The sequence below is a fragment of the Etheostoma cragini genome, chromosome 7, assembly GCF_013103735.1.
Source record: "Etheostoma cragini isolate CJK2018 chromosome 7, CSU_Ecrag_1.0, whole genome shotgun sequence".
NCBI lineage: Eukaryota > Metazoa > Chordata > Actinopteri > Perciformes > Percidae > Etheostoma > Etheostoma cragini.
In genome coordinates this window covers 16,323,413-16,349,194 of record NC_048413.1, presented here as the reverse complement: position 1 = coordinate 16,349,194, position 25,782 = coordinate 16,323,413, and the positions used below count along the sequence as shown (strand labels likewise).

Genomic DNA, 25,782 nt, shown 5'->3' with positions numbered 1-25,782 from the left:
ATGCAATGAGATAATAGGAGTAATCATAACTGGGCAAAAACAAATTTCATTTTATTTGTGACATGTTGTGGGTGGAGCTGCAGGTCTAATGTGCACATCCAGCCTGTGGTTGCATCCAGTTGTGTTGGCTATGTCGGGTGAACCAGATGGCTCCAAGATAAGAGTGTGTTTTCCATGTCAGCAGAGAAGTGAGCACAGACAGAGCCTGTTATATGTAAACATCATTTACATCAGTGTGATTGGGAGATCATGCTGATAATCTTCTCAGGCGTAGAATGAGGTTACAAGCTCTCAGAATGCAGAGTCTCTTGTAACTCCATATGTTATCATTTGTGAAATCTGATCAGGTCATCTCAGGTGAGGCAATGGCTTCCTGGCTGCTAAAGTGCTGGGAGCAAGAGCAAGAGTCACTTAACAATGCTTCCACAACTTAATAATGACAGATGTCTGCCTTGGCTGAGAGCTTTTCAGAGAAAGCTGAGATTCTGAGGTACAATTTTTATATTTCAATGTATGCTGATGAATTACAGACTGGACACTTTTAATTTGGTAGCACGTGTTTGCCATTCTTCATCTGTGCTACAAACTCCCTCTGAGCAGATACACAGAGATAAACAAGAGAAGGCAAGGCCACCTCAGTTTTGCCACAGAGCCAAAACAGTCAATGAAAGGCCGCAGTCAGTTGCCAGGCAACACTATCCCTATCACAGCAGGAAGTGGAGTCGAAACAGAACATTAATCACTTTCAGCTCAATCTCACAAGAGTCATAGTGCCACGGTGCTGGTTATACTGAGGTTTCACTGTCACAATGGCTTATGCCTGTATATCCTGGAATTTTAATGGAGGCCTGTTAAGAAAGAGATATCTCCAGCAAGTCTATATTCATTTATGGAACACATAAATAACATCATCAGTCCATTTTTGTCCCACTTTTTTCTCAACTCAAGTCTCAGAACGACCAATAAAGTTTACTGTTTAAACACTATTTGTTTTCCGAGGGAAAGCAAGTGAGATATGTTTCAAATGATTTATCTTGTGCCTGGAGAATTGATTTGAGACAGAATTTCCTTAAAGCAAATCATAAGGGGGGTCTGCCTGCAGTTTAGTCTGCTTCAAATCTGTTTGTATCACCAGCCAAAGCGCATCTTGTCAAGGCAACTGTAGCTTCAACAGGGTTTCTAAAAACATATCTAGAGTGAGCCAGAGTGATGGTTTGTTATCAATATATATTGAATCTCTCAAGAAGAGGGACACACCTGTTCATATATCATCTTTTAATGAAGTAATAATTCATATGTCATTTAAATTATCCTGCGTCCCCTGTTGCTATAATATTAATTTATTAAATGATTCCTGAAGGCATTTTGAGTAGGAGGCTACATTGGTGTAGCAGCTTATTGGCAATGTGCAGGCTGTCTCAGCTTTGCCAAAGCCAGGCTCGCTGCAGCAGATCTGTGAATTGAGGAAAACCCGAAAAAATCTCAAAAGGCAGCATGTGGGAGGATTCACTTGAGTAAAAAACGACAAGGTTTTCCCCGTCAGTGCTCATAAAAAGACCTAATCAAATACATAAACAGAATCTGCACATTAAGCAGGAATGGAGCATTGTGAGGAAATCATTGTTGGAAAGCTGGACATGCTGCCGCCTGCCTAACTGATGCACTCATCCATAAAATGATGTACTGAGGTAAATGGTAAAACCACTGGGTCACCTGGGCTGAGGGTAGTAGTAGCTCAATTAGTAGGAAGCTGGATTGGGAGCTGGAGGGTTTTGCTGGTTCAAGTGCCCATATGGACTGGTAGCTGGAAATGTGCCAGTTCACCTCCTGACACTGCCAAGGTGCTCTTAGAACCCTCACAACATCTCTCCATTTAGTGCATGCATAGGTACTGAGCATGTGTGTGTAAGTCAAGCCTGTGTGTAATAACAACAGAGTCTGATTTTGTAATTTCTCCTTGTAGGATTAATAAAGTATACATTATTATTATTACATACCCACAAAAATACTATCATTTAAGGAGTGTCCCCTCAGTTTAAAGAACATTAAAGACTTGATATAGATGTTGGCTACTTTCTGTGTAGGTTTCAGTTACACCTTCTGTCAAAATACAGAATGACTTAACTACAGCTGGATCACTAATTTATCAATTACAGATGAACCGACAACAAATGCCACATGCATTTCTCATTCTAAGCCCCAGGATTATTAATCAATCAAAGATGCAAAGTGCAGTTTATGAATAGGTACCTTCATGTATATTTTGACACATACAAATAGTGGCAGTAGCCAGAACATGTAGTGATTGCTAATATATTCACCTTTCAGGTGCATACAATAAGCATACAATAATGTCCAGCCACCCAGGTGTTTGTCTCAAATTTTTATGCCAACAAATAAGCTATAGGCTACATTATATATTCGTTTAAACTAAATCACTTTTGGTTAGCATTGGGATTGCAATGTGTTGTCTTTACATCAGACCAAAAGGAGAAGGTTAACAGGGCATTACAAAAAGGTCAAATGTTCACCAAAAAGACTGTGTTTATGTTTATTTTTCTCCTGGGAGTATAACCATGAAAAGCACAGCAGAATTGTTCTCAATCTTGACTTGACTATTGTTATCAATCAATGACATAACCTCTGCTCCTTGGCAGAGTTGATCATAGATCATAGTAGATTAAAAAGGATGGTGATGTTGCAAAACTACCGTACAGATAACTTGTTATCCTTCATATGGCCATTAGAGTGGACAATGGAGAGCGTTTTCATGGCCAGTTAGACTTTTCCATTTCAGCTCTCCCGTGGTTTTTCAGCCGCGCGTCTCCTCGCGCATCTTGCGGCCGCATTCGGTAAGCAGCGCCTTCTGGGTTTGAGCTTATTACCTCTGCCGAAATCACGTCAACCACTGCAACAGCAGCACGGCACGGAGACAGCAGCAGGCCTACGAGGAGCCACAGGGAAGCTTGTCAGCTACAGACTTGCTCATTCTTAATTATCTCCATGGCTGTTGATGAGACCCGACAGGAGCCGGACCTGCGCGAAATGCGCCAATTATCTGCAGAGGACGGATGTGCGTTCGTGTGTGTACAGAGTAATATGTTCAGTTAAAAGCAAATGCGGATACTTCATACGGAATTGTTGAACTGTGCTTGTCAGTAGTTACATTAAAAGGTCGTCAGTTGTCTGCTCTTTACGTAACCTTTTTTTTTTTTGCGTAATTTTGCACCGGGTGATGCCGCGTGGACCACGATTATTTTGGCGAGGACATATGCAGTGCTCTCCCCTCCTCCCTGCATCCGTTGTTGTCCTCAACAGCAGACACTCATTCAGACGGGCACTATTTGTCTGGAGCAACATTATAAACAGACGAGGAGCAGTTTTAAATGAAATCCAACATCGCTGTATCCAGGTTGAAGGTAGGTGTCTCTCTCGGTTTCCCTTTCTCCATCTCTCGGCTCACGTTTCCATGTGATGCTCGTTTGTTTTCGAGCAAAATGGTGCAATGCAACGTTTGCACAGCTCTTCCACAAATGGATAAGGACATTTCAGAATATGACATAACCCAAATAGTTGCATAATTTCCCATTTTGATATCTTTTTTTCATTTGTTGCTTCTTTATGTTTTACACTACAACGGTTGTTCTTCTTTTTTTCTTCTTCTGTGTCTCAGCTAATGAGAGCGAGGGATAGAGAGGGAAATGGCAAAAGGAAGAAAATCAATGCATTTCTTCTAGGACTGTGAATGCACATGGGTTAGCGTGAGTACCGGGTGTGCGTGTGTATTTGTTTTGAGGGAAGACGCGCATTGTGTAACGCAGCAGGGGGAAGTTTGTGCTGTAGCCTATACAATAAATGCGTGAGGAGACTAGAAAGGGGTTATACTTGCATATCCACATGGGCTGAGAGGTGGGAAGAAACTAAGGACATTAACTGTACAGTAACCTTTACTCACAGTAATGTTTTTCCTTTTGGCTGTATTGACATTTCAGAGGGAGATATTGCAGTCAGCCCATGCTGTGCATTCATTCAAGTCTGGCTGCACGCTCCTTTATTTGCATATTAAGCTTTTACTTGCAAAACAATGAACACGCTCGTAAGATATGATGCATTTCCAGAGTTTTAACACCCAACACCTATTCTTCTCATTGAATAAAATTACCTTTAATAGGCTACTTTAATAAATAACAGTTGTTTGTCATTTTTTGTTTAGGCCATGCAGGTATGGTTAGAACAATGTTACCTATTGATAAATGTTTGCGTTCATATTTGTCTCAAGGGATTATAATTGGACATCTAAGGCATGCTTTATACCTGTGTTTACAGTCATCACAGATGAAAACAAACCGTTATTAGCAACTTAAACAGCAGTATTAGTTATGCAGTGTTTGTACCTGCAGGCCTATATAAAAAGACTTGTTCAATGTGGGAGGGACGGCAAGTTCATATGTCCTCTGTTTACATTTGTGTCACAGATTTCCATTGTCATACTGTTGGTATATTAATACTTTCCCTCCGCGGCATAAATGTGCATAAGTATGTCTATCTATCTATCTATCTATCTATCTACAGTATCTATACAAAGTACAATCGGTACTTCTGTCTAATAATATCTGTTTATCACCTTTGTTTCTGCTTTTTGTAGCCTTCCATCAGCAATGCCTTGGAATCCTCCAGCTACTCTTCCATGCTGTTTTCTGAGAATGGGATCATAGTAAACCTCTCTAAGATTTAGATCAACTGCTAGCATGTTGCATTCTTCCACCAGAGCAGGTGACAGCCTGTTAGAAACATTACCTCATTGGAGTAAGCGTCCGAGATGGGTCCTTTCCCTCAGCCTCTGCATGGCTCTTCTCTGGCTTCCAGGGGCAGCAGCATCTACCTTAAACTGCCATAAGACCTGCATCTGCGCCTCAAACATAGTGAGCTGCTCCAAGATGAATCTGACCACCATCCCATCAGGTCTACCGCTCTACACTGCTGTGCTGGATCTCAGCTACAATGAGATAGTGCGGCTCCGATCTGAGTGGACCCCAGTCAAGCTCCTGAAGCTCCATAACCTCCTCCTAAGCCATAATGGTCTCCAATTCCTGTCTTCAGAGGCGTTCCTATATGTAAAGCACCTGCGCTACTTAGACCTGTCCTCCAACAACTTGCGACTGCTGGACGAGTTCATCTTTGAGCCGTTGGTCAACCTGGAGGTCCTCTTGCTGTACAATAACCACATTTCCCAGATTGACCGCTCAGCTTTTATTGGCATGATCAACCTTCAGAAGCTCTACCTTAGCCAGAACCAAATCTCCCGTTTCCCAGTGGAGCTGGTCAAGGAAAAGTCCCGCCTGGAGAAGCTTAGTCTACTGGATGTGTCCTCCAACAAGATCAAGATATTACCCATTGATGAGCTCCAGGTGCTGCCCGCCTGGATTAAAAATGGCCTCTATTTCCACAATAACCCTCTGCTGTGTCACTGTGATCTCTACACTCTCCTCGCCCATTGGTACATTCGAAAGCTCAACTCTGCTGTGGATTTCAAAGGCGACTACACATGTATTCTGCCTGGCCCACAAAAAAACGAAGTAGGTGTTTTTGATCTCAGCGATGACCACATGAACTGCAGCACTTTTAAGGAGGCAGATGAAGAGGCTTTTCTGGAGCAGAGGCTGATCCTTAGCTGTGACACCAAACACAGGAACATGGTAAAGACCTGGATGATGCCTGGGAATGTGGTGGTGACACCTGGAAGCAACCAGACAGCTAAAGTCTTGCCAGATGGGAGTTTGCAGATTAGTCCAATCAGAAAGGATGACTCTGGTACCTACACTTGCTTTGCAATGAGCGAGGGCTTCAATGAGACGATCTATGTGGTGCTGAAGGTTCACAACTTCACCATGAACGGTGGCGGTGAGACCCTGAACACAGCTTACACCACCTTGGTGGGCTGTCTGGCCAGTGTGGTGCTGGTGCTCATGTATCTTTACCTGACACCATGTCGCTGCTTCTGCTGCCCCAATAAAAGTAAAGCTCGGGGTGAGGACAGCATCCATTCGTCCATGCTCAGCGTGACACCAACCCAGGAGGACCCAGCGCTCAAGGCCGAGCTGAACAGGCACGTGGCGTTTATAGACTCCAAGGAATCGCAGGGCCAGAATGGCAAGCTGAACCCCAATGGGGATGAGGATGATCTGGATGCAGAGGATGGTTCTCTTATGAAGGGAAAGAGAAAGAAGTCAGTAGCAGAGTCCATCAGCTCCGTCTTTTCAGACACTCCAATGGTGGTCTAAGATGAGACCGGCAAATAGGATGGATGCCACACAACAGGATGTAAATGGTACGTGAGCCATTGTTTTAGTTGATGCAAACTGTGATTGTGACCTTTTGGGAGGGAACAGAAGAGGGATGTTCATCTGTAGTTGCTGGCAAGTGGAAATAATGATCTCAAAGGGATTACAAAAACAAACTGTCTTGTTGACAATAAGCAGGACTTTTCCAGCATTTTAATCTGTAGCACTTAATATTCATACTGTGAAGGAACGGCAGTGGACATGAACAGTGGAAACTACTGAAGTCTTATAAGAGCAAAACGTAGATGATATATTGTTGATATCAGCACTCAGGAAGTGATCCATTAAACTGCTATAGTGTGGGAAATAACATATGATACAATGCACAGGTTTAAATTATATTTGACTTAAAATTATATTTATTACAAGGACTAGAATAGATTGCATCTTACCTAAAACATTAGGGCATAGATACATTTACCCAGCCTCAATCAACACAGTGACAGAGATGGTCACCATCACAAGCCTATGAATTAATCTGTTGTTAACCTTGAGACACTATAGATAAACAGCATGTCATAAATCCAAATTGACATGAGGTCTCAGCCTGATCTGTACTGATCTTTAAGTCTTTAAGTAGGATAAAGAAAATGTGCATTCATCAGATGTTTAGTCATTGAGAAAGCAGTAGCACAATCATTGTATTAAGAGGCCACCACAGGTCATTTCAATCCTACTTCATGGCTGATACTTGCTAACACTCATATAGTTCATCAGACCAATCTTTTTTTATATTCAGAGACATATGTGTAGCGATACAGGAGAAAGCTATAGGGATTAATTTACAAAGAGGTATGCTATAAAATAGTTAACCTGCTCAAGGCAGAACATTGCTTATATATGAATTTTATCAAAATAGTTGCCTCCTAGTTCTTGCACATCTACAGTATAACACAAAAGAAGCCTTACACAATTAAAAACATGTTACTCCTCCAGCAGATAAACATATTAGATGCAGGGAAGTATTTTGTCTTGACTGGATATCAACATATTGTCTCAATTTTATATAGACAGGTGCCATGGTCCTTACAAGGACTAGTAGACTGAGGTACTGCAGAGTTTGACTCATCCTATTGGCAAAGTTATAGCATTTCTTTCTCTCAGTCACACTAGCAGGAAGTTAAATACCAAGCTCAAAGCTGCCAGCTCAAGTTTTTTCTTTTTCTTTCCTGTATGTAAAATATGCACCTTACACAAAATCCGTACATGACTTGGACTTAGACAGACTTTGTTGTCATTCAACTCCACAATATACAGTTCAGCAAGATTACGTTGCAAGGCTCCGAAAAAAGAAAAAGAAACAGATGACAAGTGAAAAGAGAAACTGTATAAATACGTGCAATATAAAGTATGTGCAATATAAAATAAAAAAATATTATAAGACGATTGTGACTAATGCAAATATCAGTAGCAGCAGAATGTATTGCAATGGAAACAGTGAAATGAACAATATAAATTTAACATACATTTTTTAACTTAAATTAATACGTTTAAGTTAAAAGAAAACTGCTCAAATGCTTAAAGAAAACATAAACCTTGGTGTATTTGTATGTCACAAATTATGTTGTAGATTTAAGTATTTGCTCAGATGGACAATAATTTAAGAAGTGTTAGACTGGTTTGCCATGTGGTAGTAAAAGCTGTACGGTGTATTAGCAGGTAAACATTGGTGTTGCACCTAATAAAACCTAAAGGGTTCTTCCATAAGACCATAATGAGTAATGCTGATGAGGCTGTACATTATTTGACAGTAGAGAGCTGGTTTTATAGTTTGTAGCTACTGACAGGTAACCTAATGTAACACATTGTGATGTTCTGAAGATGCAATTATACTATAGATTACAATTACAATTTAATATATTGTGAATTTTCCGTGCAAGACACCTCATATGCTGTGCATATTATTTTAATAAGGTTTAAAAAAGGCATTAACAAGAAAGAGTCATTTCATTAAACTGTGCAGTGTTTGTGTCATAATGCAAAAAGGCTATCCCTGCTTAAATGCTAATTGCATCTTTTGATGGGATGCATTTTCTCTCTGTTCTACATGTTTTTGTCTCTCTGAGCAGAAGGGGATAGGTTTGTTATCATGAGTCACAGCAACGCAAAGCCATTCTCTTTGGCTCCCTGTACAATGACAGCTTCAATTCAGGCCAGATGTATTTGCTTTACCTCTGTCATTACGAGGCTGCCCTGACTTAAAAGCAATGATTCAACCAAGCAATGAATAAGCAGTCTCATATTTGTTTATGAGTGTATGTATATTTAATGCCTGGAGCTGTCATTGAACATTGGCTCTCCCACCATGATTGGAAAAAATATTTTCAAATTTATTCCTGAATGCTTTTTAGTTTTTTCACTACAACGCCACAGTACATATTAGAACACACAGGTATGTAGAATCACATACATCTTGCAATTAAATATCAGTATAGCGCTCAAATGTGAAGATATACATTTCTGAGCGCAATAGGTTTCTACGCAAAATTGATGTTAAATTCACAGATGCAGTGTGCAATGCAACATCTTCTGTGTGTGGGTGAAAAAGGAAGTCACACTTGTTTGTGAATCATTCTCCTCTCTCACGTATGAGGTATACCAGGTGGAAAATCTGGCAAAAATACCACGAGACGCATTCAAATAAAGCCACATTAAGCACTACTGCTGACTGGCTGCAAACAGTGAATAATCTGTGCCATTTTTAGGGATCCAGCTCCAAAATGTTGCCCTTGAGAATTGAATTATGCATTCTGTTCCCTGCTTTCTCATCATGGGATCGGTCTAAAACCTCTCAGATTTCTAACCCTGGCCACTCAAGGCAGCGTGAGAAGCTAATGTCACATCACAAAATCTAAAATGGCTAAACTCTAAAAGCATACACATATATGTTACAGATGTTTTATAGCACACATTGAACTGCCAAACCATCAAGGAATAGCATGTGTTTGCCCCCCATTACCCTAGTGTAAATCAAGATAAATCTGCCGTGGTCTTCTCTTCTAAGTTTTAAGTTAATTGCAAAAGTCCTAAAATAGTGGAGAAGAGTGGCTTCAAACAAATCTGCATTCCTATATATATATATATATATATATATATATATATATATATATATATATATATATATATATATATATACAGTACATACATATGTATTAAGACTCACTTTCTGTGTTCAGTATTGATAAAATGTGTACTGCTATGTTCTACCAGTGTACTAACTGTATTCTTGTATATTCTGATGTTGTTGATCATTTTGCATTTTGTCTGCCACTGTGCTACTGTTAGTTGTTTCAACCATAAATGTTTATTTTTTAAGTGGGGTGGGGTTTAATTTTTTTTGACAAATGTATGAAAAACTGCACAGGAGGAGTGCCCATTTTCAAACATTTGATACGTCCTAATGGGCAGTGAGTATGTAGCCACCAGTTATTTTCAGTCATCATAAAGCCATAAGGAATTCAATGAGAAAGCACAGTGCTTCATCAGATTGGTGGCTATTTCGGATGATGTATGGAGTCAAAGGTGAGTTCTCAAACGGATATTTTACAACAATTAGAGCAAACATTTTTGTCTACGAGAAATTTCGCAGAATATAAAAAAAGAAGCCATGATTGTAGGAAAATTAGAAGATCTCTCCACCCAAACCAATGGGTTCCTGATACACTCTGGGTTTTGAATGGATTTGAAGTCAGAGGGTAAATAAATCTTCTCAGGACTATGTCAGTTTTAAGTTCTATTGTAATACAATATACAAATCTTTTCACATTTGCAGCGTTAATAAGACTTTGGTTTGAGAGCTGTGCAGTTCTCAGGCCAGTTTCCATTTGCTGTTCTCTTAATGATCAGTTCTCACAGATCAGGGGAGTGGTTTCTGCCTGAAATACATCCATCTCCATTCATCTATGTAGTAGCAATTATGGAAACATCCCCGAGGTGGTCAGGCTAAAAGCTTGATGCTTTAACAGTGTGCAACTACAATTGTCCACAGGACAAGAATGGAGATTTTAACAACATTAAAAGCACCGAGTTCATTGACCACAGGTCCAAAGATGAGCTGGTTGGTTTAACTGCCATAAAATCAGAATCAGGTCTTGCAGCTAGAGTGGAATGGCTTTGCATGGTTTACTTAATAGCTTCTCTGACTGCAGGTTGGTGTAACCTAGTAGGCATTAAAGATAAAGAGTTGCTGATTATTTGACTTAATAAAAAGATGAAGATTTACAAATTGTTCAGACTCCATTTTTACTGTTGTCTCTTACTATTTCCAGAAATCACATGTGACATAATCCTGTTTTCATTAGCTTCAAAATCTTTGTGGCTGATAACTCATGGAGTATTTGAAGGTCAAAGCGGTGACATTGGGCCAACATTTCTACGACTGTTACATACACAATAGATATAGAGTTACCATTTGGGGATACTAGAATGCCATGTATTTCCTTGATTAGTAACTGATTATATTTAAGCTAGATTTCATCATAGACCTGCACGGCAAGTCCCATCTGCACAGATCATGTGCCACGTATAAACTCCCCGTGAATTATAACTGTTTATCATGAACAGGTTTAAGATTTGTATTACCTGCATGACCACAATATTTACAATCTGTGCTTATATAACCTGGTGAAAAAGCTAAAGGTTCATCATGCTGCTTTTTCTGAGAACATTGAGGGCGTACCGCCATCTAGTGGTAGAATTAGGTAGTGACCTGTAGCCTGTATGTAAAAACTGACATTTACAGGCCACATCTAAACTATTGCTAATCAATACAACTATAAACAGATTATTTTTCCTGTTTATTTTAATTGTTTTATACAACTGTACAAATAGAAAATTTGTTAATTTTTTAAAAATTGTCCATATTAAACAACTTTTGTTGTAGGAATATAAACTTCAAACCTAAGCAGAACACTTATTTTTAAAACAACTTTGAATAACCGAAATTTTTTCACTATAAAACTATTTAAAAAATGCACACAGTATCACTGCTACACACATAATTAAAAATTAGGCATATTGTACCACATTGTAGTACAAATACACCTAATTCCGGTGTCCGATTGGATGACTTACCCCCACCCTCCTTCTTTATACGTGTATACACACACATATATATTATATACATATAAATATATACACACACGGAACTGTAATGCTTGCATACACTAAATTAAGCAGTTATTTTATTTTTATAAGAATTTAAATTTTTTTAATTAAATTTTAAGCCTAGTCTACCTAGTTTAACAGGGACAAAACAATGCTTTCTGCTTGAATACTTGTAAATAATTTTCCAAAGTACAGGACAGCACCAGTGGTAGAAGCAGCAATCGAAGCAGTGAGAAAAACTTTTAAATCCATCGGCCAATTTTCAGTTAAGAGTAAATGAGTTTAACAAGTAAACTAAACACAACAAAAAAGGATACAATATTTTTTTTAAATGTTTTTAATGAAATTACTTTTCACTTTAGCAGCATGATGAGTAGATTGAGGTATTTGTACATTCTTATACAGTTAAACTGAGACACTTAGTCACTTAGAAAAATAGACTTTTTGCAAAAATACACAAACGGTAACATGCAGACAAATATTTTTTCTTGATGTCTGTGCATAAAAATGTGAAGACATAAACCAATACATGTGTGTATAGACACACACACACACACACACACACACGGAAGTGGTTCAATAACGCGCCAACCTTTGCCAGCAGCAAATAAGTTAAACTGCTGAGCAGTTGTTGAACGTACCATCCAACCGGGCTGTCGCCAAGGGAAGATACCCTACTTGTGAAAAAAGCAACAGATCCACAGCTGGAAAACAACCCCACATCTGGCACGCGAGCTGAGCAGGGAGAACTGGAAGAATATCTCAGCGTGTGATTAAATGCGTGACTGGATCATTGTCAGGCTTCCTCCTTATGTGGAGAAGAGAAAAGTTGTCAGAAGTAGCTTAGCATGTTGGCGTTGCATTATTTAGATAACATTTGTCAAAAAAGGGGGGTGAGGAGTGACATTACTTGCTAAGTGGTTCCAGGTGGTCTTTTTAAGGCTGTCTTCTTTATTGGCTGTGAAGATAAGAGGTAAACAACAACTGTCACCTACTAATGCATTCAATGTTGTTAAAACATACAATTCCGATCAATAACATGTTCAGTGCCTTTCATCGTCATTTTAGGCTTAAAGGGATTTATCTACATCATCAAAAAAACATTGATGGTCGGCAAACTACACTATTACATGTCACTGCTAATTAGTCTACTCACTCTTCAGGAGTCTGATCTTTTCTCCAAGCCCAAAGCATGGGCGTCCCTGAGTGTTGACACTTGGAGGTTCTGGATAGTGAGGAGCCAAGGGGCGGTGACTCATTGCTGCCTTTGCGCTTTTGGGCAAGACCTTTTTGTTCGTAGCCTGCCACCTTCTGCTTAATGCCTGGGGGCCTCCCTCTGCTGCGGGTGGGGCGGTGGAGAGGAGGACACGGCTTTTTGCTGTATGAGCAGGTACCATTTACTTGTCCTTGAGAGGAAGGGACATGTGGCTGGCCCTTCTCATTGAGGGGAGGATCCCTGATGTATTTGGAGGATTCGTCCTCACTGCTGTGTGACAGCTTGGCAGCTTTCTGTGCTGCGCTTGCATCTTGCATAAGCTCCTCCTCCCTCAGTCGAGCCTTGCTTGCTCGCCCAACAGGGTTGCGCCGTTGGCCAGGCCCAAGTCTCGCAGATGTAATGGAAGAAGGCAGTTTGTTACTGGGAGAGTTGTGCTGAGCGGTTTTGGTTTCCAGTTGTGAGGTAGACTCAAGGCTGAGGGAGCCAGTAGAATTGGAGGGTCTGACCCCAGTCCTGACCGGTGATCCTACAGTTAGAGGTGTTACATGACGTGACCTGAGACCTGATGATACTTGCGGCATTTTCCTGTAAGTAAAAGAAGTAGAACATCCAAGATATTTAAAAAATGGTTCATTTGGATCAACTGTAGCATAATTTCGTTATGAAACGGATTATCCATTGGCTGACCCCTCTCAATCATCACTTGTGACCCACTTGAAGTGGCAGTGTCTGTATTACAAAGACTCTGCCCACTGCCTGTATTTTTCCTTATCTTATTGTTTTGCTGTGTGCAGGCATTTATGGGCGTCAGCCGGAGCCTTTGAAACCTGCTCTAATAACAGATATTTCTATAGTTTACAGTAGTAATACTCACTTCCACAAATGTGTGCTGACATGGTGCTCCAGCATGGCACTGAGGGCAAACCTCAGGTGTTGTAAACGGCGATCGAAGGTGAAGATGCTGCAGCCCAATGTGCGGCATCCAAAAGTGCATAGCTACAGAACAGAAACAGTTGGATAAATACAGACACACTAATGTGTCCTTTTATGAGGTGTAAAATAATTCCTTGTCAAATCCACTGAGCCCTACCTGTTGTTTTTTTAATTTAATTGAGAAAAGGAAACTTAATTAGCCCGGTGCTCTTCAATCTCAAAATCTATACATCACGACTACTTAAAATGCCATTTCTTCCACTTAAACACTCATATAAAACTACTTCTGCCCTCACCCTGAGTGGTTTCGGGTGCCACGGGGTGGCAGGCAGGTCTGTGGCTTCCTCCTGCTCATAGTCACTCTCCTCGCCTGACAGCAGACTCTGGTTGAAGGGATATTGAGGCTGTGCCTGCACTTCTACAGTGCTGTCACCTTCCACTTCTGGAACGGTTTCTGATGGTTCCCCAGACCTGCTAAGGAGTTAAGAGAATACAAAGAGAAAAACATTAACGTCAAAATACTACCATCTCCAACATTACCATTCAGAACATGCATTTTTCAAATGAATTGATGTTTTGACTGATCAACACAATCATTGTTTGTTTTCTATGCTTTTTGCCACTTTTACCTATTGTGTCAACTCATTATGCTCAACAAGAACAGGTTTAAGTAAAGATTGGTAGCAATGTTTCCAGGTTAGCTGGGCTCTACATGTAACCAGATGTACATTTGGAGATCTGCTTTTCTACAACATGCCATTACTTTGCATCACTACACGACACTAAGTATGTAATTATGTTGTTTAGCTTTCATGTCATTGTGCCATTGTTAATCTCAACCCATGATTTAGAAAGTTACAACTTCATCTCTGGCAACAATTTGGAATAATTACTCAAGAGGTATTTTGTTGAATCAAATTAACTTTTTTAATTTGGAAAACAAATCATATTTCATACCTGGGAATGTGACAGTATTTGCTGCTTTGAGTTATTTTCTCTTTAAAGGCTTCCGGGTGTTTCTCTTTGTCTTTTGATTTGACAAGAAGCTGCTCTCTATCTTGACCTGTGCAGAATGTTTTCTGCTCCTCTGCCGACTGATCAAAGGTCTTAGTCCTTCTCGATGCTTTCTGCTGCTGGTGGATGGAATCAGTCTGTGTAGAGAGAACAGCACAAGAGCAAAAAAGAGGCATTACATCCCATCCCAAACAAAGGATAATTAAATAAAAACAATCTTCTACGTTTTTGTATTGAGTAAATAATGCACCCTCTACGACAAAAGACACAAATCTCTGTTAATAATGAACAACAATAAACGGGTAACAATATTGGACAAAAGGCCATGAGGCACAGAGTTTACATTGCATATACGCTCCTGGCTGCACAGCTTCTTTCCCTCTGGCTCCACAACTCTGCACTGTTTGTTCAGGTCACATTCTTTCTCTATAGGAAAGTAAAGAAACACAGAAGTCAGTGAGCATCAGCAGGATACGTACAGTCAACATGATCCATGCCGGTGGGGAGATTACAGACCACTATATGGTCACTTTTCCAGAAGAAAATAATAGGCAACAATTATGCATACAACCTAATTATACTATAATGTAAAACACTGCTGCATACAACATACCATACCCAGGCTAATACATTTAAAGATGAATGGTCATTGACCGGTAAGAGACATGCTAGAAAAGCAGCAGAGGAAGAAACAGCAGATGTAAAAACAGAAGACTTACTGTTGTTGTTGTTGTTTTTGTAAACTCGGCTGTAAGTTCTCGTTCCCCGCAGAGGACTGCTAGACTCACTGGACTGCCCAGCTGTGGGCTTCTGCACTGAGGGTCTCTCTGACGGTGAAGAGGAGGAGGAACAGTAGCCAGGGGGCAGGGGTCCTGAGTGCCATGGAGGGACCTTGGGGCGAGTTGTGAAGGAGGTGTGGTGTGGGAAGGGAGCATTCTCCTGAGGGACCTTCTCCACTGAAGGAAAACTGCAGACATAGTTAGTGAAGTAAACTTCAAAATTAAAAGATGTATGCATGTCAGACATTAGATACAATAGGTGACTGAATTCTGGTTTATCCAAGTTCCAAGTGTCTAACTGGGGATCATATTGCAAAGCATTTTGTATGTTAGACGTAATTCTTTGTGTACATTGTTTCCTTGACGCTCTGCCAGCTGGGTCGCGGACATATTGGAAGTTGTAAATAAACAAAGAATTACCGCATTCGATGTCAACTCTAAATCCACATATGCCTTCTTATAGCTTTAGTTAGATTTAAAAAAAAAGCAACAAAAAAATAAAAATTAAAAAAGGATGCAAACCGGGCTGCAATCACTAAATAAGAAAACTCCTAAATCAGAATAAGAAACTTTTCCTGCATTTCTATGGAGTAAACAATCTTCAACAGTACCTTGCTGTCTCCTTCTGGGCCTTGCTAGGCCTGTGCTGGTGTACTGGGGATGCTGCTGAGGCAGGGGCACTGGCTTCATGACATCTGCCATCTTTCTGCCTCTCTCTAGAAGAGGAATGATTTAAAAGAGGACGAGCAGTGCAAGGTTGCTGCTGTGGAACCCAAGTAGAAGACTGTCCAGACATCTTAGGGAGAGGACCATGCCGCCTCTCACAGTGCTTCTCAAAGGCTTGAGGCTTCACCACCTGTCCACAGTGGCTGCACACCACCAGATAGATCTCATCGTGTGCTGGCCATTTGCCAAATGTGTGCATATCTGTGGAGGAGGATACAAAATGGAGATATGATGAAATACATGAACCTGAGGTGATGCTGAAAAACTCAGACTAATTGGGTTTTATGAGTCACCTTCTTTCCTGAGGGTCATGGTCTCAGAGCGGTTGCTTCCATACTTGCTGCTGTCTTCAATAGAACCAGCTGCATGAAAGGCAAAAACAAGTAGGCTATACATAATATATTGGGATGGGATATTCCTCTAGCATTTTACAAGAAGCAGGTTTAATTATATCTATCCTAGCTGAGTAAAACCCGGAACAGGTTGTTTAAATCAGTCCGTGTCCCGGATTAGAGGGCGTTTCAAAGGACTTTACTAAATTTAAATAATCCAGATACATTTCGCTTCTTAAAACCACTCCTAATATACACTCCCTGCCAGCAGCTCTCTTGTTGTGTGGTCCACTTGCAGCTGTTGACCAGTAGGCTACATTTTGCGGTTAGAAAACTGGTAAAATCCTACTTAAGTGACATTAACGTTGTTGTTGTTGTAGTTGTTGTTAACGTTAGGTGGGACCGTAGCTGCTAACGGTGCATTTACCTGTCCACAGGTAAGAAGTCCACGTTGGATTTACTAGCTAATGCTTTATCATAACCTTATAAAAGGCCAACGATACAGTTATGTAATTAGTTTGTTTGTGTGTTGCCACTTGCCAGTTAACATTCCTAGCAAAACCACCCTGCACTAGGACCCAGCGGGTCTTTTGTTTGGGTCGCCCTTTATGCCGCTCTATGTGTATGTAATGTTAACAACAAATAAATCACAGGACATTGGCACCGTGACATGATGAAGAACAGGCCCGGGGCAGGGAGTGCGACTCACCGTCAGATGGTAAAATATTCACCCTATTTACCCAACTACTCCAGTTTAATCCGACAAAATCGTCGAGATTAGGATTTCGCCGATCCAAAGCGGCCATTGCTGCTCTTGCGCGTTGACGAGGTGATCCGTCAGTTCACGCGCATCACATCCGCGTCATGAAGCGCGCGGCCGCGAAACTGTGTGGTCTTCGTGTACAAAGAAAGGACTTCTTTACAAATATCGATTCCCTCGGTCACTGCATGAACAGTGAAGGTCCCCCCCAAATATTGCTGCAATAATAACTAATAAAGTCAAAGTATTAAAACTAGCAGAAAAAAATCTAGACACTGTAATAAAGTGAGTGTGAGCACAAAACTATTCTTCATCTTCCGCCAAATTTTTGTCCCGCTAGTCACGGAGTGTTGCCAACACGTGCACACAAAATACATTAAAACGTGTTTAATGATCGGGAATGGTGTGCAAAAAAGTGGCGCAAACGTTCTCATAGACTTTAATGTGAGATCTACGGGAAATCGCTTTACATCGCTCAAAACGACACTCTTTGGGGCCATGCTGTATCGCCATTGCCTACTTTAACGTAAAATACTTTAACGTAAAAACATAATTAAAAGTTTAAAGCGAATACAAGGCTTTTTTGGTCTTCACTTTTCCATTCATCACAACTCTAGTGTTGGTTAAAATAAACACATAGTTGACATGAGAAAAATATGTTGGCTCTAGTACGGTTTTTTAAATGGTTTAGCGCTAGCTACGTCATAGCTGTTTCTGAGAAATAGAAAGGTTTTAAAAAGGTCTATCTCTGACGGGTTAAGACACTTAACACTTGTTTATATAAAAAAAATGTTCAATGAATTTTACTATTTTTTGAATGTGCACCAAGAATTAGTCATACTGTGTACATTTCTTGAATAATTTTGCAGTCAATGTTACATCTTTCTTTGTTCATGCAGCAGATAGAAATTAAACTAAACAGGGCTATAACACAAAGGGTAGGCCTACTCAACACCGCGCGAATACCTGCTCGCTGCTATTTTCTTGGTTGAAAAGCATTTAGATTTATTTATGAAGATATTATTTTTGTTATATTTTAGTCTGTTAAATGTTAAAATATAAGTGTTCAATTCAGCTCGAGGTGATGCTGTCAAATTGCTAATTTCATCTGTTGAACCTTCGTACCCAAAGTATTAGCAGTATGGATCAGGCACTAATGCTTTTACATCTGATCACTTGACTGGGGAGGGTCAGTAGGTTCATTTGAAGGGTTGTGTGAATGTTTTAGATGTCAGCTGATGATGATGCCTGATGAGTGTCAAGCTGTATCACATCAAACCTGGCCTTCTTTGCTTAAAAGCATCAACAGCACAAAATAACAAAACCTAGTTCAGCTCTTCAAAGCATGAAAACCACAAAATGTGGAGTGACTTAAGATAGTCCACTTTGTGAATTGTATGCTCTGTGCATTAGAGGTGTAAGATGTTATTCATCTGTCTGAACAAAAACATTATGTACAGTGTGTGTTTCCACCAGTGAAATAATCAGGCCTAAAATCAGACACATAACTCCACTTCTTCTTTTTAATGTTGCACAGCATTTCATGTCCATGCAGTAACTTCCTGGACTGTAACATAAACTGCAGTTTCAGCTATCTGACACTTAAAGGGATACTCTGCCGATTAGCATTAAGCTTTTTTTTGTTTTTGTTTTTTAAATCAGTCAAAACCCAGTAGTATTTTTTAATGGACATGCTTCCAACCCTCTTGTCCCCCCAAAACTAGATTTCGCTGTATTGTGGGCCTGAAAAAAAAACCTCTGATGACACAAAAATTTAGCAGCATCAGAGGCATTTTTGCCCAGAAGCTGTGGACTACAACCCACCCATAGGGGGTTAGACTCTTTCCCTGAAGCGAGCCAAAGCGAATATGCAGGAAACTTTATTACAGACGGAATCCTTGACACACTACGCAAGCATTGCCTGCTACGGATACCAGGACTTCAGCCATCAGTGTTGCCTGGTGCCGCTAGCCGGGTAAGGGGACATCGACGGCGGTGTGTGTGAACGTGGAAACACCGAACGAGGGCAGGAGTTCCAGCTAGGTGGAAAGCTAACGCTAGACGGCCACCTGTCCAATCCATCCTGCTTGCAAGTGTCTGCTCATTAGACAACAAACTGGACTCATAAAGCAGCAAAACAATTGCATTTTAGGATTTGGTGTCTTTCATCCAAATGAGCCAAAAGCACATTTTATGGCTTTTCTCTGCCTAGAAGGCACCAATTTCAAGAGACATTTCAACTACACAAGTGACCCAATTTAAAAGATATATTCATCTTTACAACGGTGAAATATCCCTTTAAGTGTCAACAAAGTGGTGGCTCAAACTAAAAAAACTTTGATTCAAGCAAGGCTATATCAAAGTAGGGATGATGGCAGTAATAGAGTAAAACAGCTTATAACGAAGTGAACATAGAAGCCAGGCAAAAACAAGAAAAACAGTTCATAAGTAACAGGTTGGAGATCGATCAATCAATTATAACTAACCACAAGCTAAGGCTATTCAATTTATCATACATCATTGTTGAAATTCTGCAGAACCTGTTTTTTTTTTAATGTAAACATAAACACTCAAGGGAAAGATCAGAAATTCCCCCTAATAAGTGTAATAGACTATCCGCACCTGGGTGAGAACAGTCACGTGGCTATTTACACCTGGCCCCCCACCCCCGCCTCCTAGTAGTATAAAGAGCAAAAGTTGTAAAATAGGAGAAGCATAACTGGCTAATTTTCATAGTTTGGTTTTAGGCAACAAAAGCAACTTGGTTAAAATTAAAATTCATAAAGAGCAAACCCGCTCTGAGCAAATATATCCACTACATTCAACATAATATTCAGCTGTTAGGATAAAATATTGAATTTAGCCTTTCACAGTGAGATGAGAGACAACATTGCGCAAATGAAATGCAATAAAATTGCTTTCACCCGTTATAAATAATCTCATAATGGCAACTGGGTTCATTTTACAATTTATTGGATATTTCTCTTCCAATTAACTACTATTTACCATGAATTGATCATAACTGTTTAATTGTTTTCATGCTTTGATGTCTATTATATTTTAGGATTAAATGGTTTAGACTTGTTAAAAATAAATGCACTTCAAATATTAATAATGTATTAGCTATACTGTATTTTGTACACTCAAAAGCCCTGAGTCTTTTTTTTTTTTTTTAAGAAAATGCTGATTGCTGAAATGTTTCATGGTACAGAAATACCGTTGGCAGTTGAGTTTGACATGCTTTATGATGCTTCATTCTGATTTATCGCCATAAGGCTGCACAGTCCACATCTGCAGTACCACTTGACATAAGGGACTCTTTGTTTTGGATACCTGGGTAAAAATATGTTTTAAAAAATACCAACTGAGCATCTATGAGAATTACTTTTTTGACTGCTACAATTTCCTCTATGAATGTGACTATGATCATCTCAAGCACCTTTTCTGAATGTATTTGAGATGATACTGGTATTGGGCTATGGTATTTGAGCCCTAAATGTAAAAATAAGAATTAGCAAAAAAGGAACAGTAATTTTTGGAAATGTATAGCTTCTAATCTACTTTATTTTATTCCTAACAATTAGTACCAAATTGACTTATTTAATAACACTACATTGTGAAATGTGAAAGCTTGTGAGTTACGATGGCCCGACTCTCCCTTCCACATCTGCAGGCGGGTTGGCTGTTTTGTGGAAAGGGGTTTCCTTGTAGATGAACCAACAGTTGCCACCCCACAGGATGAGGTTAAGAAAACCAAAAATCTGCAAAAGAATAAGACATAAGTCAAATATCCCAGGTCGTTATGTTCAATCATGTGTGAAAAAGACAATTGGCGTACAACTTACCACAGAGGCGTTCAGTCGGCCCATATGAGGCACAGCACCTGGGGTGCACTTGTTGCCGGCCTCCTTGCAAACCTTACAAAAACTTAGAATAGTTGAAGGGCTGGTGGCCGACTTCACATCAGACAAGCCTTTAGCCCAAGCAGAGGATGATGCCAACCACATGAAGGTGAAGGCAGCTGTCACCAACAGGTCCTTAGAGATCAAATAAGTTTAAAACCATTAAACCGACCACGAGGAGCTTTCTTGGACAGACACTACCTAGTGCAGTATGTTCCTTAGTTGGGAACCACACCCTTCCCTCCGTTTCATTTACACCACTCTGTTAAATGCACTTTCTCTGACCTCCAGTTGTATTCCAGGATGAACTGGACTTAATAAAAATCCAGCGCCTGACGTCAGATGCAAAACTTTACACACAAACAAATATAAATATAAATATTGCCTGCACAGATAAAACTACATTCATACATGTAATCTCATCTCTTTCCATTTCTGGGTTATTTGCAGATGGAGAGGAGGACCGGGCTATTAAGCACAAGCATTTCACCAAAATAACAGCAAAATATGCAGAATCCAGACAAACATACCACGGTGGGGCCACGACTAGTTTCTCTATACAAGTGCTGGTAGCCCAAGTACAGGACTAGTGTGGCAGTGGTGTAGAGAAAGGCCAACACTCCGATGCAGACGTAGAACTGTGCCGAGGATGTGTGGTCTCCAGTCAGGTAGTACTCAGTGGTAGTGGTTTGATTGGTTTTGCAGTCAGGAACAAAATAGGGATGCTGCATCAACCTGTGTAAACACATAAGCATTGTAAATTATGACCAACTACCCCCACACCCACCCACACACACACACACACACACACACAACCACACACCAGAATGGGTAGTTAAAGGCTGCCTTTATTTCTTGAATGGGGCTTCCACTGCACTGGACGTTGATGCTGGTTGTGCCGCTGTAACCTCCAGTTGTAGCAAAGGCAAATATGGAGAACACCTGCAACCAAAAGATAAGAGTAGACACGTTGGAATACCAGTAGCGATTAAACTGTCACACGGGAAATCGTCTTTATTACCGGATGCCATAACTGCTGAGTTGGCAGCGAACCATAACCCTAAATTAAAATAGAGTAACGTAAGCTTAGACTAATATCCTGAGACGTTTTATCTGAAAGTGGAAGCACATATAACAATACCTATAGCTACCTGCAAGCAAAAACATATATTAACATTATTAATTGACCAGAAATGTTCTACATTATAAGATATCATAGACTGTTAATAATATAGGCCTACAGTCTATGTAAGATACATCATTAACGCCAACACACATTAGCTTGTAGTTTGCAGATATTTTGATGATCTGATGTTAGGAGTGGTAGTTGCCCTCTGAACTAACGTTACATAGGCTACCAAATCGGAAATGGTGTTAACTCAAAGGATGAGTGTCATAGCTTTACCAGGCGTGCATTGGGTCACAAGACACACAACAAAATCCATTTGTAAGGTATTTTGCTACCAGGAATTGACATCTCATGGCACATCAGCCATATGGTAAAAAAAAGATTTGGATAAACGTACCCATTCTAGCAAACGGATGAATGCCAACGGTTCTTTCAGTGGTCCCAAGTCAAGAGTGAATCCCGAAGACAGCACTTTCTGATAGGAAATAAGCATACATTGTGAAAAAGAAGACGCCGTTATGTTGCAGAAGAAGTCGCACACAAGTAGGCGTGTTCGCCAAAAAGAAATAACGTATGCGCCATTAACCGTTTTTTACGCTTCCTGTCAGCGCTGTTACCTGGGCGACGGATTCCATCGTGTGTCTGGAGATAAAGAACCTTAATCGATGTCACCTCTCTGGATCTTCGGCAAATCTCTGGCTCTCTTGATGATCTACAGGTTTGGCAAACTTTTCTCCAACTTCAGCGAATCGTAGTAGAGAACACGTGATCACTGACGTTCTGGCGCCGAGGTCGACAGGGGCGCTGCTGGGACAAATGTGTATAATGGGATTTCAGTATGTTTGAGTCTGTAGCGTCAAGTGAGTCTGTGTTTAACTTAAGTGTAGATAATAGGCTATAAGGCTACTACACGTTTTGTAAACCGTTCGTATTGGTACAGTAGGCTACGTTTGTTTGATTGTGCATGTATGTCAGTGTATGTATGTACAGTATTTATGTATGTATATGCAATGGTGCAGAGTTCAAAGGGTGCTGGAATAAATACATGATATATATATATATATATATATATATATATATATATATATATATATATATATATATATATATATATATAGCACTTAGTTAAATACCATCACATTATTAATTAAACATATTTATTTTCATATATTGTTTATATATATATATATATATATATATATATATATATATATATATAAATAAATAAATACTTATATTATATGTTTAATTATATGTATGAAAAGTAAAAGTTCTCACGATGACCCCTATCAGAAATGAATGGATCAATGAATGAATGAATAAAATAAATACTATATCATTGTATTATTATCAGTAGTGGTATGTAATTCCACACAGAAAGGCCCGGAACGATCTGGATTCCAAACCCTTGCTGTGAGGCCACAGTGCTAACCATTGGTCCACCATGCTGCTTACTCCTGGAGCTCCTTAACATTTTAATCTGGCCATGGTACTACTCATATATTTGTTCAAGACATGAGGATTGTAAACTGTAAAAATAAAAATTGTAGCTGCAAACTCTTCACGGGGTCTTCCAAAAAGTTGATGTGCAATTCTTTTAATTCTAAATTGCAAAATGTCAATGCCTGAAATGTTTCAGGTACAACATAATTTCAGTTTAAAAAAAAACAAAGTCAGGGGGAATATGTGTATAAATACTAGACAAATATCTCAAGTTGTTTTATGAAAAACTGTACGTCTAAATATGTATGTCCCCCTAGAGTTGGCAGAGTGTAAAACGTCCAAAATGATGGAGCAGTGCAGTGTACACACTGTAATGGTAATAACTTTTCACTAGAGGCCGCCACGTCAACAGACACTACATGAGCGTTTCTAAACTAACCCTTTTTATACAAAGCAAAGCCAAGCCTACGTTATTGTAAACATGTTTCCAATGATTCCCATCAGTGTAGGTTGAACTCATTCACACAGGTAATTCCATTTGTTTGGGTCAATGGAAAGGCTTGGCAAACCGGGACATTTAGGTACACTTGGTTTCATCCCTTAATTTACCCACTGTCTCACAACACACCGTGCAGCCAAAAAGGAAAATCCGGGTCCTTGTAGAAAGGCACAGTTCTCATCCTAACTGAGTACATCTCGAAGGAATAAGAGCGGCTTTGTTCTTCACCTTTTAATAGTTGGCTGGGCTGCCATGGGGGAGGGGCTGCACCTCCATTGTACAATCCTTTGTGTAGGAATGCTGCTCTACAGATTAGATTGTTTGGCTTTGTGAGTGAATTTGGAAACAAGTGCACATTCAAGTGTAGCAACGCTGTAGATCCAAATTCAGGGCTACAGGGTTTTATAAGTTTTTTTTTTTTTTCAGTTGTGATGGGATGACACCATTTAGTTGTTGCAGGTGTACAAACTTGTCGATCGGGTTTTGCCACACCAAAGGCTAAACATGAGTATTTGAATTACTCAGCATGACTCAGTATCTAATCTGATCCTCCCATCTTCTACTAAATAGAGCTACAGCTGTCCCACTGAAATGACAGGCAACAAATCCTATCCTGAGCAAATGGAAGTTCACAAAATAGATGACCTACACTACACGGGAAAACTTTAAACTGTATTTCATTTGATTTGGAGTACAGTTTGAGGTCTGTAAGGCAAGATAGCTTTATGTGCTTAGCACATTTCAGCAACAAGGCATTTTAAAGTGTTTAACATCAAACAATAAAGAGCAGTTAAAAATATAAAACCGATAAAACAAAAGAATAAAAGTTTACTATAAGAAATTAATAATTTGATACATTTGTGAAAATCTGTTCAATCAGGCCCATGGCGGCCTAAAGGGTACTGGAGTTTTTTCTGCATCACATGAACAGTAGTCATGGGTTTATTATGACCCACTGTCCATCACATGCACAAATTTAATCAAGAACTCATTGTAACCAATAAAATGAAAAGATATAATTTAAGAATTCAGCAGGCTATACAAAAACATCCACTCTAATGTATTTGCAGGAGTGACGATCACATGAGGTTCATTTTCCACTTTCACCCTGTTCTTCGGAAATTCGATGAGCCAAATAACAGCTCACTCTTCAGTTATCTCAAAATTGTTAAGATTTTGAATCTTAACAATATATATATATATATATATGGCATATATGGTTTTTGGACATCTATTGGGTTTAATGTGTTGACATGTGAGATGTTTCCCTGGGATATTTTCACCTGTAAATTGTGTAATTACTTTACTTACCTACAAACTATATACAAAATACAATAAAAGAATACTATGATATGGCAGGTAGCCATATTAAAATATGAAAAGAATGCTATTTTCAGCTTTAAATGAAGTTATGGCTGGATGGGGATACATGATAGTATTGCTCAACCTATCTTTGACAGCTAATTGTGCAACTCCTCTGTTTGACACTGCCTTTTCAGAATTGATCCAATCAAAACAGCGGATAGGTGAACCAGAATAGAAGATCAGCCAATCACAGCGGCTGCTCTCTGCATAGAGCGTTACGACTGGCTATGTCCTACA

General features: G+C 39.7%; 3 protein-coding genes across 5 annotated transcripts; 1 reads left to right on the top strand and 2 right to left on the bottom strand.

The window, feature by feature from the left end:
- Window positions 1-2,808: 2,808 nt before the first annotated feature.
- On the top strand, window positions 2,809-10,562 carry amigo1 (adhesion molecule with Ig-like domain 1). Of its 2 annotated transcripts, none has more exons than XM_034878003.1 (2): window positions 2,809-3,419; window positions 4,646-10,562. In XM_034878003.1, the coding sequence occupies exon 2, from the start codon at window positions 4,749-4,751 to the stop codon at window positions 6,279-6,281; it is 1,533 nt and encodes a 510-aa protein (XP_034733894.1). In that variant the 5' UTR covers window positions 2,809-3,419; window positions 4,646-4,748; the 3' UTR covers window positions 6,282-10,562. The 2 variants fall into 2 exon arrangements, with proteins under 2 accessions (XP_034733894.1, XP_034733895.1); XM_034878004.1 differs by lacking the exon at window positions 2,809-3,419 and adding an exon at window positions 3,678-3,761.
- Window positions 10,563-11,756: 1,194 nt separating this feature from the next.
- Window positions 11,757-17,335, bottom strand: atxn7l2b (ataxin 7-like 2b). 2 transcript variants are annotated; one of them, XM_034878001.1, is made up of 11 exons: window positions 17,157-17,335; window positions 16,409-16,477; window positions 16,001-16,316; window positions 15,336-15,577; window positions 14,954-15,036; window positions 14,554-14,747; window positions 13,893-14,070; window positions 13,538-13,659; window positions 12,604-13,248; window positions 12,358-12,405; window positions 11,757-12,255 (listed from the first exon to the last, which is right to left on the bottom strand). In XM_034878001.1, the coding sequence occupies exons 1-10, from the start codon at window positions 17,251-17,253 to the stop codon at window positions 12,399-12,401; spliced, it is 1,953 nt and encodes a 650-aa protein (XP_034733892.1). In that variant the 5' UTR covers window positions 17,254-17,335; the 3' UTR covers window positions 11,757-12,255; window positions 12,358-12,398. The 2 variants fall into 2 exon arrangements, with proteins under 2 accessions (XP_034733892.1, XP_034733893.1); XM_034878002.1 differs by having other exon boundaries at window positions 13,893-14,067.
- A 3,038-nt stretch (window positions 17,336-20,373) lies between these two features.
- sypl2b (synaptophysin-like 2b) lies at window positions 20,374-23,107 on the bottom strand. Its single transcript, XM_034878006.1, has 6 exons — window positions 22,856-23,107; window positions 22,636-22,713; window positions 21,933-22,051; window positions 21,640-21,844; window positions 21,053-21,244; window positions 20,374-20,968 (listed from the first exon to the last, which is right to left on the bottom strand). The coding sequence occupies exons 1-6, from the start codon at window positions 22,871-22,873 to the stop codon at window positions 20,846-20,848; spliced, it is 735 nt and encodes a 244-aa protein (XP_034733897.1). The 5' UTR covers window positions 22,874-23,107; the 3' UTR covers window positions 20,374-20,845.
- Window positions 23,108-25,782: the final 2,675 nt, after the last annotated feature.